At 33.0% G+C, this 12,500-nt stretch overlaps 1 protein-coding gene across 2 annotated transcripts in view; it reads right to left on the minus strand.

Annotated features, from left to right (window-relative positions):
• Positions 1-117: 117 nt before the first annotated feature.
• The window catches only part of LOC122636656 (insulin-like receptor), a 24,694-nt gene continuing 12,311 nt past the window's right edge, over positions 118-12,500 (minus strand). The window contains exons 2-11 of one of the 2 annotated variants that reach the window (XM_043828135.1): positions 10,598-10,772; positions 8,627-8,873; positions 5,327-5,432; positions 3,767-5,167; positions 3,388-3,674; positions 2,844-3,212; positions 2,208-2,743; positions 1,622-2,117; positions 1,184-1,428; positions 118-1,015 (exon numbers count right to left, since the gene is read on the minus strand). In XM_043828135.1, coding sequence (XP_043684070.1) covers positions 325-1,015; positions 1,184-1,428; positions 1,622-2,117; positions 2,208-2,743; positions 2,844-3,212; positions 3,388-3,674; positions 3,767-5,167; positions 5,327-5,432; positions 8,627-8,873; positions 10,598-10,772 — 4,553 coding nt within the window. In that variant the 3' untranslated portion in view covers positions 118-324. The remainder of the gene's footprint in view (positions 1,016-1,183; positions 1,429-1,621; positions 2,118-2,207; positions 2,744-2,843; positions 3,213-3,387; positions 3,675-3,766; positions 5,168-5,326; positions 5,433-8,626; positions 8,874-10,597; positions 10,773-12,500) is intronic. The other variant, XM_043828136.1, reaches the window with a different exon arrangement.

A 12,500-nucleotide genomic window follows, 5' to 3' on the forward strand; every position in this document is an offset into this window, starting at 1 on the left:
AAAAAAAACAAATAAGAAAAGAAAAGAAAAAAAAAATACTAACTCAATTATAATTATTCCTCCCTTAAGCTTGGACTTTCGCGTTACGATATTAGAACTTAAATTGTTCAATTGAAATAAATGGATCAGAAATATATTTCCTTCGTTTTAGACACTGCCTTTTTTACAACAACTCTCCTCTTTCTTTCTCTCTCATTCTCTCATTCTCTCTCTCTCTCTCTCTCTCTCTCATTCTCTCTTTGTTCATAGCGATATTAGAAATAAATGGTCTGCGCTGAGTCTTTGTTGCTTAATATAATTCGAGGAGAGTTTGATTTACATAGACTACGTTGTTGTATTATTACCACCAATGTAACCATTGTTCAATGTCTCTGGTTTATTAACATATTCAACCGTCGATGAGAGTCCATCCTTTTTATCAATGTCGATACCAATATCTACCGTGTCTACCGATGATAATTCTAATGGGATCGTAGCCTTTTTTTCAATGTTTGCTAATATCTCTGGACTACTATTTTCATAATCAGGATTCCTTGATTTAAATTTCATAGAATTTGGACTCTCTGTATATGTTCGTTGTTGTTGTTGTTGTTGTTGTTGTTGCTTGATCAAACTCTGAGGACTCGTTGATCTTGCTGTCGACGTTTGACTAACGTTTCCTCTTGATGTACTTTTGGCATGTATGTATGGTGAATTTTTCACTGATTTTAAACTATCCTCGACGAACGGCAAGTTCAAAGTATCTTTGCTGGACGCTAAAGAATCTCCAGAAATACCATCGAAATCATCGAAGCCTGCTTTCAATGGTACCTTAGACGAATTCATGTCATGGAAGTTCGTCGTCGTTTTGGAATTCTCACCGTATTGTTCCACCGTGTAACGAGGACTCAAACTGTTTTTAATACTGGTCGGTTCGAAACTAGCAAAATCACCAAAGTCTTGACGCAACGGAGAATCCTCTTCACCTTCGACTTCCTCTTCGCGTAAATCTTGAAGAGTCGTCATCTCTAGGTCCCTGTATACGGATTTAATGAAAGGAAAAAAAAAAAAAAAATTAACAAGAAAAAAAGAAGAAAAGAAATCAAGTATTCGATAAAGTCTTTTCTTTTTTCTTTTTCTTTTTTTTTTTTTTTTTTTTTTTTTTTTTTGGAAGTGATTCGTATAAGAAAAATGTATTATTTACTTGTCCGTTTGCGGCGAATGAGATATATTCTGATTTCTTGCTTCGATACCTTCAGGACTGTGATAAAAGCTGACACGTTCGAAAGCTTCCAAATTGACATCTGACAACAATATGGTAGCTATGTCGATGAAGGTCGGTCTTCTTGTTGCTTTATGGCACCAAGTACGTCTCATTAAATTGTAAAGGGAGTCTGGACAATTCTCAGGACGTTCCATAACACCTCCCTCTATTACATACCGCAATACCTGTGAAATTACAGAGTCGATAAGTCAAGTCGTTTCTATTTTTGTTTCTCTTTTCGTCAACAGTTTCATTGCTCTCGTTATTTGTTACGCATACAACACCGAAAAAAAAAAAACAAAAACAAAAAAACAAAATAAAATAAAAGAAAAAAAAAACTATCCAAGTAACGATCACCTTTATTTATTACATTTTTACCTGATCATTCGATAAACCTTGATAAGGTTGCGAGGCAAGAGTTACCATTTCCCATAAAACGACACCATAACTCCAAACATCGGAGAAACTTGTAAAGACACCATCCTTCAAGCTTTCCGGTGCCATCCATCTAACAGGTAAAAGACCTTTGGTACCTTTCCGATAATAATCAGTCTCATATATATCTCTGGTCATTCCAAAGTCACCGATCTTAACTGTAAGATCTTCGGCTACCATACAATTTCTCGCTGCCAAATCTCTGTGAACGAATTTCTTTGCAGCAAGATAAGCCATACCGTCGGCTATTTCGATCGCCATTTGTAAGATTCTTTTCAAGGTCGGTGGCTGCCTCGAGAAATTTTCGCAGACGTCGGGTCTATGACTTCTCAAATAAGTCTTCAAATCACCGTTCACCATTAGCTCCATTACTACCAAGGTTGGTTGTCCTTGAGACACCACACCGAGCAATCTTACCACGTGATGAGTGTTGAAAGCTCTATATAAAAAATAAATAAATAAAAACCATGACAAATCATCAAAAATATTTCATTAGAAAATAATGATCAGGATTAAAGAAGATACTTGCTTCATGACGGACGCTTCGTTAAGAAATTCTATTCTTTCTCTATCGGTCGCATTTTCATTGACTGTTTTAACAGCGCAACGAACTTCGGGCTTCCCTTTGACAACGTCCCTAGCTAAACCCTCGTAAACCATACCAAAGGAACCATTTCCTAATTCTTTCAAAACATGAATTTTCTTTCTGGGTACTTCCCATTCGTCGGGCACGTAAACCGAGCTCACGTATTCGGGATTAACCGTTGCTATGAGTCTCCTACTAGGAACATTTCGCATAAACTTTCTTTTACAGACATAAAACGCTACGAATATCATAACTGCGAAGAGACTGCACAGTATAGACCAAAACAGTATCCAAAACAGTCCTAAGCTGCTGTATTCCTTGATAAAGAAGTATTGTGCCTCCGTGTAATTTCCATTTCCGGCGAGGCTGGTAGCTCTGACCTTGATGGAATAATTACCAGCTGGGAGATCTTTGAGAACGTAGGAATTGCCAGCTTTGGTAAAATCGCGTCTGGTGATGCAGACTACGGTTGCTTTTATCTGTCGATGAAAGAAATAATAATTGATCGATCGATGACTGTACGTACCTAGATATACGTACGTATATGCGTCGAAAGAAATTATTAAAGAAGACACTCACGTTCTGTATGTCCACTCTCTTATATTCGATTTGATAGGTAACGATCAAGCCATTAGGTTGCGGTGGCTCTGCCCAATAAAGCGTGACAGTTGTCAGACTATTATTCTCACCAGAAATGCTCAATCTGAAGGTATTAACAGGGATATTATCGGCACTATCCAGTGGTAATGTCCGATAGGTCTTCATACTCTTCGTCGAGCAAGTATCATTCGTATCATTCTTCACAACCTCTCGACAGGCTTGCACCTCGATATTATAATAGGCAAAGTGTCGAAGATTCTTCATGACGAAACTGAGATTTGGACTAGGCACCTCTCTTTCGAATACGACGTAAGTACTGTTCACTTGTTTATCGGCCGTCGACTCTTTCTGCAAAAACAAAAAAAAAGTTTCTTTTCTTATTTTCTTATTTTCTTATTTTCTTCATCGAGAAAACGTTGATTGGCAATAATTTTTGTTCTCCTTTCCTTCTCTCTCTCTCTCTCTCTATATATATATATATATATACACACAACATAGAAAATATGATCTCGTTCCTTCGTACCTCGGAGTAATAACTATGATCTCTTTTCTTGATTATCTCAAATATCTCGCTGGTGTCGCGTCTCCTACGAGCATCTATTCGTTTCACATAAACCTGATTGTGCAAAGCGTCCTCGAATGCGATAGAACTGGAAACTTCCTTTTCGCGCAACGACTGATCCATTTCTCGATCCGCACAGTCGCAGGATGTTGTTTCCGGTATCTTCGCTAATTCCTTTTCTTCCTCCGCGCGTTTTCTCTCTTCTTCGGCCATTACCGACATTGACTTCTTTTCCGGCAAGGACATCGCTAGAAATCGATGTATAATTTTACTCGATTAATAATCGTCGAGAAAAAGAAAGATGAGAAGAAACGAAAGAAAAAGGGATTAGAAAACTCACGTTCGTCGCAGTAGTTTCTCTGATCGATAAAGTTCGAGTCATCCGGTACCCAACGTCCAACGATTCTATAGTGCGTGAGATTACCGTTTTTCCTTAACGGTGGTAACCAAGAGACGATGAGCTCGCTGCTAGAATTACTGTAAGTTGAGAGACCTCTAGGCGCGCTAGGTGCGTGAGGTTTCGTCGTGAAATACGTGACTTTGCTTTGAGCACCGGATCTCTCCGTGGCGATGGTGTACGTTTTTACATAAAAGGCGTATTGCGTGAACGGTTTCAATTGAGTTAAAATATGAGAGAGGTAACTTGGCTTTTCAGCTTCCGTGTAATTGGTAGCGATTGGTTTGGTTGATCCTTCGATGGCAGAAACGTCGTCGACTCTCCAGCCATCGCCTCCGCAAGCATCTCTGCCATCGTACATCGTCACGTTTTCATTTGGTGCTTCGATGAAGTACACCACGTATCCCAATAACGATCTAGGATCGTGATGAGTGAATTGTTCCCATTCGATCAATGCTGCGTCCGACGTAGTCTTTGTGACGATCGTTTTCAATTCCGTAACGTTGCAAGCTACCTTGTCGCCGTTGCTATTCGGTGCAACCTCCAGTTCTGAGAAATCTCCAAGCTCCGCTTTTTTTATAAGAGTTTCGATCTTATGAAAGCATAGCTTCGGATTGAAATGAAAAAAGACCTTAGCCGGGCCATCTTTGGAGAGAATCTTGATCTTGCCGTGAGTACTCCAGTCCCAGAGTTCTTGAAGGTTCTGATTGTCCAGAACGGCCAGAGTATACTTGCTGTTGTCCAAATACTTCCCTCTTATTATTCGTAGACTCTTCAAAAAGTTCAAAGATATCAGAGGGAAACTACGTACTATCTTCAGATAACCGTCGATCTCTTCTATCATATTCAAACTGTCTTCCAGCTCGTTGACGATGTTCTTACCGCCTCTTATTTGAATCTCGAGGCTACCGGTGATATGAGTGCAACCACGTAGTTTCTGAGCAGAAGCGATACTGTCTACGCTAGTACCAGCGCATTCCTTCAAACAAGGACCTTCACATTTCTTACAAGACGTCTTGTTATTGACCTCTTCGTCCATATAACCGGCAGGACATTCGATGATGCAACTACCATTGAACGGTTTGTACGGATTATCTTTGACGATGCTCAAAGCCTCTCGTGGCTTTACCATTTGACGACATTCGTCCTCTCCGATACAACGACGATTCATAAACTCATATGTACCGTTTGGACAACGTTCTTGACAATGACTACCTCCAACCAACACGTTCTTACAAACTTTACAATTATTCTCTGTTGGTCCTGTACAGCCTCCCAGACACGACGAATGACAACAAGCATTTGTCTCGTCGCACGAATCTTCTCCACATTTTTTCTTACATACTGTAATCACAATTTTTAGGTTATAATCTTTGTGATCGTCACGTGACGTATGTAGTGCTATTAATATTTTTTTGAATCTATATAGCCTTTCTTTCTTTCTTTCTTTCTTTCTTTTTTTTTTATTTCTTTAAAGAACTTATAGAATAAAATAATACTAACTTCGTTGGCAGTGTTGTCGATTCCAGCAAAGCGTTTCATCAGGCTTGGTCAATCTAGTGGTACAATTTTTTTCACATATCGGACAGCCATTCTTTGGTTTATTTCCCTATGAAACATACAAAGAGGATTACAATTTCGTTATTAAATTTATGTAACTCGTACAAATATATTAATTACGACAGAAAATATAAATCGTATCCAAAAAAAAAAAAAATGGAGGGGGGAAAGGAGTGAGGTTATAATCGAGAATCATATAGTTACATATGTATGTGTGTGTATGTGTGTGAAAACACAAATTGTGTCATGTAAATAACGTACACACCTACATAGAGAAATACGAGTATGTAATTTTCTTTGATGTAATAAAATGAAGAGAATATTCATTCGTGCGTGCGTGTGTGCCTGTGCGTGTCTATAACAATATTTTTTCTTATTAATTTTTTTTCTTTTCCTTTTTCCTTTTTTTTTTTTTTTTTTACAACGTTATCGATTTTGAACAAATGTTTTCATTGGTCGACTTTATCGATTCGTCGTAAAGCATGTTATCTCGTTTCAAATCACGAAACGTTCGTCCGATTACCATCGACTTCGCACTTTTCTACTCGTGAAATTGTACACGAGCAAATAACAAGAAGAAGAGCACACGCGTGCCGCTCGAATTTCATTTATTTACGTCACTACTTATCGTCTTTCTCTCTCTCTTATTTATTCGTCTTACAAACGATTAAATTCTTTCCCTGCAAAATGATTCCCATCTCTCTACTCTTCTTTAAAAAAGAAAAAAGAAAAAAAAAGAAAAAAATAGACTCTTCCTTCAGATTTCTTTAATTAATTTTAACGCTTTCCCTTTTATACATTGTCCTTTATTCTTCAATTAAATTAAATGACGATCTCAATTGTCAATAATTGTAATGCAAAATTGTTTGTTTAATATAATTGTCACGGAGGTTAGATCTCTCCTCGTCGAGAGATTTTTAATTTTGTTTTGAAAAAAAAAAAAGAAAAAAGAATGTATCGGTCGGTACGGTAGATTTTCTCCTCTCTTATTTTTTTCTTATTTAGAATCGATTCCCTAAAAATATATATTTCTAAAAATTTGTTACTGCGAGTCAACAGAACGTTTTCTTTTCTTTTCTTTTCTTTTTTTAATAATTGATATATGAAACTGTAGACGAGATCGTTGTGAAAATTAGAATTTATTAATTCTGTGAAATAAATCGTGATCGGTTGGTAAGATAGATCTTCTTTCTCCAATCTGCCATACGAAACTACAACATTTCGAAAAGATTCGTTAATCCGAACGTTCTTAGAGAATTAATTCGTATCTTAAATTACTAATAATTATTAAAAACATGAAACTATTCGTTCAATTATTTCGAGAAGGTTAGAATTAATATTGCTTAGATATTAATATCGCGTAAGAAAGAAGAGAAGAAGAGAAAAAAGTATCGGTCGGTAAGGTAAATCTTTCTCTTATCGACGTGTACTACGTGATAAAGTTCGTCGTATATGTTCCTTAGAAATAAACGATAACGATACCGATGTAACAATAACAACGACGACAACAACGACGACACAACAAGAACGACGTCTCGTGTAATAATTGAAATGAAAATTAATTAATTAACAAATTAACTCATTATCACGTACGTTTTTGTTTTATCTTCTCTTAGTTACGTCTCCTCACGTTGCTAAGTTATAAACTAGTGAAACGAAGTAGAATAACATGAGAAAGAGAGATACGGATAGAGAAAAACAGAGAGAATAGTAAGGGCGAGAGAGAGAAGAGAGGAAAACGACGCATCGCGAAGGTCGAAAAACAAATTGCGAAAGGCTGAGAGTTACGATCGTTTTGTTTGTTGTTTTTGTTATTGTTGTATTGTGTTGTTATGTTGTTGTTCTCATCGTAGTCGTAGTCGTAGTCGTAATTGCATCATCGTCATCGTCATCGTCATCGTCATCGTCGTTGTCGTCGTTGTCGTCGTCGTTATCGGTCGTAGTAGTCGTCGTAGACCTAGTCTCAGTTTAGTCGTCGATTCGAACGAAGGCACGCGTGTTTGCTTTTCCACGAAGCATCTTCTAGTTACAGAGGACAATGCCTTTATGCGGATTTTCAAGGACTCGAACGGCGACCCATCCGGTTCCGAGGCTACGCATTTGTCTCTCTTTATATAAACGGTTCGTGTATTCGAACACGTGAACACGCACATCACGCAACATCACGAATTGGTATTTTCGTCCATTTTTATAACCTTCAAATCGATCGAGTTCGATCTTGAATTTAATCGAATAAATATATACGTGTTTGTACGTATGTACGTATTTGTTTTCTCTCTTTTTATTTCCTTGTAGAATTCGAATAAAGAGAAATGTTTCAAATTGATTGTTACACGTGAAATTGTTTAAATAGAATTTGTTGGAAAAAGAAACGTTGCAAAAAAGGTTAAGATTCGTGTATATCAATGATTAAGGTTATTGTAGAATCTTTTGTTTGTTTTTATCGTTTGATATTTATGATTATAATTGATCGTTTATAATGAGATAAATGATATCCTCGAACTTGACACGATTTTTCGCAAGAACGTTGTTCTCGTACAGTGTACACATACGTAGATACATACGTTGATCACTATGCAACTGACAATACTCGTTAGTCAGACCTTCGACGAGGTGATGCTAATCGAATGTTTTTCTACATACCTTGTTACCAATATCATGTATTCATTAATTTAGTTTATTACTTTGAATACTTCGATAATGTCGATCTATTTCTATCTTTAATCAAGATTCTAATCAATTTTCTTTATGACACATATATATATATATATTTTTTTTTATCTTACAAGTGGAATCTAAAATTATTATATTATGTGTATATACGTATGTACGTACGTTCATTTATGTATATATTGTCTGTATAGTCGAACAAATTAAGTTGAAATTTATATGAAAAAAAAAGTGAGGTTAGTCGTACTTTCGATAAGACTTCCGGTTCGATATATCCGGCGGTATTTTCAAATATAAATCATCGAGAATATTCACGTTAATCAGAAATGAAAAATTCATAAAAAGAAATAATAGAAATATCGACGATAACGTAAGATTGATGACGATTATGAATTTTTTTATTTTTCTTTAATAACGAAATTTCTGATTAATTCGATTAAATTTATAATCTTGAAAATGTAATTATAAAATCGATCTTATTATAACATCGATCTTATTATAAAGTCGATCTAATTATAAAATCGAATTATAAAGATGATCTATTGTAAAGATTTCTAAAGGATAAAATCTTACCGATATGACGTGTTCGCCTTTCCCAGCTTTGGCTATGATATCCCAATCGATGGTGTCAACATAACAAAGCGCTGGATTCTTTTCGAAACGAACCGAACCACGTAGAATATCAGTCAATGAATGAAGACCAATTTCTTGTAGGTGCATCATCTCAAATGCAACTAGAGCATAATTGATAAATAGAGAATGGCCTCGAATCACTGTCAGATTTGGAAAGAGACGGCCGACGCTTCGTAGTCCATTTACTCTGAAAATTCATATATTTTTTACCATAGAGAAAAAAAATACATATATAATTCGTTTTTTTTTTTTTTTATATATATTCGAATAAACATATTGAATAAATAAACAAATATACACACACACACACACACATATATATATATATATGTATATTGTGTAAAGTTCATATACGCAGTATACGCATGTGAGTGTGTATATATTAGAAATGAAAAAAATAAATGAATAAACGAGATAAAAGAATATATGAAATATTCGTAATCGTTTTTACAAGAGTGTCAATGAAAAACTTGTAAGTTGTAAAAAGTCGTGCAACGACTCCATCCTGCTCTCGTTCCGTGAGATCGTAGAAAAAAAAAAAGAAGGAAGGAGAGGAAGAAAAAAAAAGTAAATAAAAGAAGAAAAAATGAAAGAAAGAAAGAAAGAAAGAAAGAAAGAAAGAAAGAATGAAGGAATGAGAGAAAGAAAAGAAGGGAAAAGGGGGGAAAAGAACAAAAAACAAATAAATAAATAATGAACGAAAGAACGAAAGAAAGAAAGAAAAAAGAGGGGAAAAAAAAACTGAAAAAAGGAGGCAGAAGCCGCGATAATAACAAGCCGCGTGCCTGAGAACGAGTTTAGTGACCTGAGAAAGGGGTTGGAACCAAGTGAAACGTCTACTTCGTTCTACTCGACCTTTTATAACTTCTCGATCGTTGCATACCACCTTCTCGTGGGAGAAGTGGGAAAAGAAATAAGAAAACTACTGGGGGAGAAAACTACTCGTGAAAATTTGATATCGGGGAGAAAAGCACTCGTTGCATTAAATTTTATATTTAAAAAAAAAAAAAAAAATTATATCAATATTAATCTAAAATGAGAACTTATAATATGCGTTTTTATTTATTACCATTTCTTTTTTGTTTTTTTTCTTTGTTTCTTTTTTTATCGTTAATTATCATAGAAGTGAAATAAATTGAGAAATTTAAGAAAAGAATGTAGAAATGAAAGATAAGGATCGAATGAAATATTTCAACTATTTTTTTTTTTTTTTTTTTTTTTTTTTAGTTACTAGAAAGAAAGAAAGAAAAAGATATAGAGAATGATTATTGAAACAATTTTATTTTGATATAAAATGTATGTATGTATATATGTATGTATGTATGTATGTATATGTGATAGATAACGTTATTAAGTTAAAACTATTTAAGCCATTCATTAACATATAAATGAATATTAATATAAATAATACATTAATGCAAATATCCAATTAATAGTATTAATTAACAAATAATTCCTGTTTCTTTCTTTTTTTTTTATAATATAATTATTAACATACGAAATTATTAAAAATGATATTAACAATAATAAACGTTGAAATTATTATTTATATTATAGAAGAAAAAAAATTTATTAAAAAGAAAAAAAAAAAAAAGAATAGACTCGATTTTAATAATACTTTTTTCTTTTGCTGAATCAGAAAAAAAAGGACAAAAAAAGAATATGTGTATGTGTATGTATGTGTGCGTTTATATAGACTCGTATAAAATTTGCATAGAACAGCAAAAAAAAAAAAGAAACAGAAATATTTCGCTTATCGTAAGAATCTTTTGAAGATTTTTGATTGTATAAGCGGAAATAGAAGGTAATAAGAGAAAAAAAAAATGTGTACGTAAATCTTTGTTGCTGTCTATGTATTTATATATGCGTATATGCTTTGTCTTGTCTATTGTTAATATTTATTATTCTTACCTGTATAAAACGAGGTATTCTGTTATTTCTACCAAATCTGGAAACGTGAGATTCGCATAGGCCGAATCGTCGGCGTGATCGATTAGTAGAATTTGGACGAATCCTTCGACTACTCGACATCCTTGCAGTCTTGTGAATTGATTCACGCTGTTTCTTATGTCTATACTTTGGCACACTGTTTATTGGACAAAAAAAAAAAAGAAACAAATATATTAGAAATATTATGTTAAGGTCATTAGATATATTAGATGGTAAAGAATAATTACATTCGCAGTTTCTAAAAAAAAAAAAAAATAATAATAATAATAATAAATAAGTTAATAATTATTTAAATTAATAATAAGAATTATTTAAATGTCCCATCACTCTATCTATATCTACTAATTTGAGTTATAAAATAATAGGTTATATTTATATATATATATTTTGTGTGTTACTCTAATATAAGTCATTAAAAATTAATAATCATTTTTTATATTATATATATATATATATTTTTATTAGTGGACATTGTTTTTGCTTTCTTTCTTTTAAAGAATTTTAATAGGAATAAATATCGCACCTAATTTTGTAGCATTATATTTAAACATTGATAGTTAAGTTATTTTTAATTGTTTCAATAAAAAAAGATCAAACATTAATAAAAAACATTTTATCTACGATATTTATCTTTTTGTTAACTCAACTGTTTATAATTATTTCAATTATATTCTTAATAATTTCCATGCTATTCTTTCATTAAAATCTCATGAATATATCATGAATATCTCTCTCTCTTTCTCTCTCTTTCTATCTCTATCTTTCTTTTATATATATATATATATATATATATATATATATATATATATAAAGGAATAAAGGAAACTACTTTCTTTTTTCTTTTTAATCTTATCAGTAAATTCAAATTCGAATTTCAATTTCCAGCAGACCTACATGAATCCAACAAAGAAGCTAATTTTATTCCTTGTGCATTTAAGTAGAAAAAGATAGCACGTAATTTGACTTAAAATCGGTTAATAACAGATTTATTAAAATGTTTCTTTTCTTTTTCCTTATTCTTTTTTTCTTTTTGCAAAGGAAGATTCTTTCTATAATTAATTGCTTATTTCTCGTGTATCGATACGTTAAAATCTTCTTTCAAATTAGTTGGAAATGAGAACGGAAGAGGGTTTCATTTTATTTCATCAGGATGTGTGTGTGTGTGTATGTGTGTGTACATGAACAAAAGCATCTTACATTTGCACTTCATACACACACATACAGAATAAAATGTATTATAAATTTTATCATGATATATGTATATCTAAATGAGCATATGTCTACCATCTAGACGTTCATACAATGAATTTTATGTACTATACAATATATTTTATGTTTCCTTGAATTAAAAATAACGTATCTTATTGTATGATAAACTTATTAAAAATAATTAATAAAAATAATTATTTTTCTTAATAAGATAAGAAGGAAATAGATGTTAAGATGGAATAAAATGTATATCTCTTTCTCTCTCTATGTGTGTAGTGTGTGTATCTGTGTATGAGTATAGGGTTTATTCCAATGCCAGTTAATGATATTTTTAGCACGACCTGCTAGCATCGGGCTCACTGACCGTTTTCGAAAGAGATGTAGTAGACGGCGCGTCTTCTATTATATAAATAAGTTTCTATGTATATTTGTTTGTTTATTTCTTATGTACATTTTAAGATAATAATACACTCTACAAAATATACATACATACATACATACATACATACATACATACATACATACATACATACATACATACATACATACATACATACATACATACATACATACATACATACATACATACATACATACATACATACATACATACATACATACATACATACATACATACATACATACGTACGTACGT

This window comes from Vespula pensylvanica, chromosome 23, assembly GCF_014466175.1.
Source record: "Vespula pensylvanica isolate Volc-1 chromosome 23, ASM1446617v1, whole genome shotgun sequence".
NCBI lineage: Eukaryota > Metazoa > Arthropoda > Insecta > Hymenoptera > Vespidae > Vespula > Vespula pensylvanica.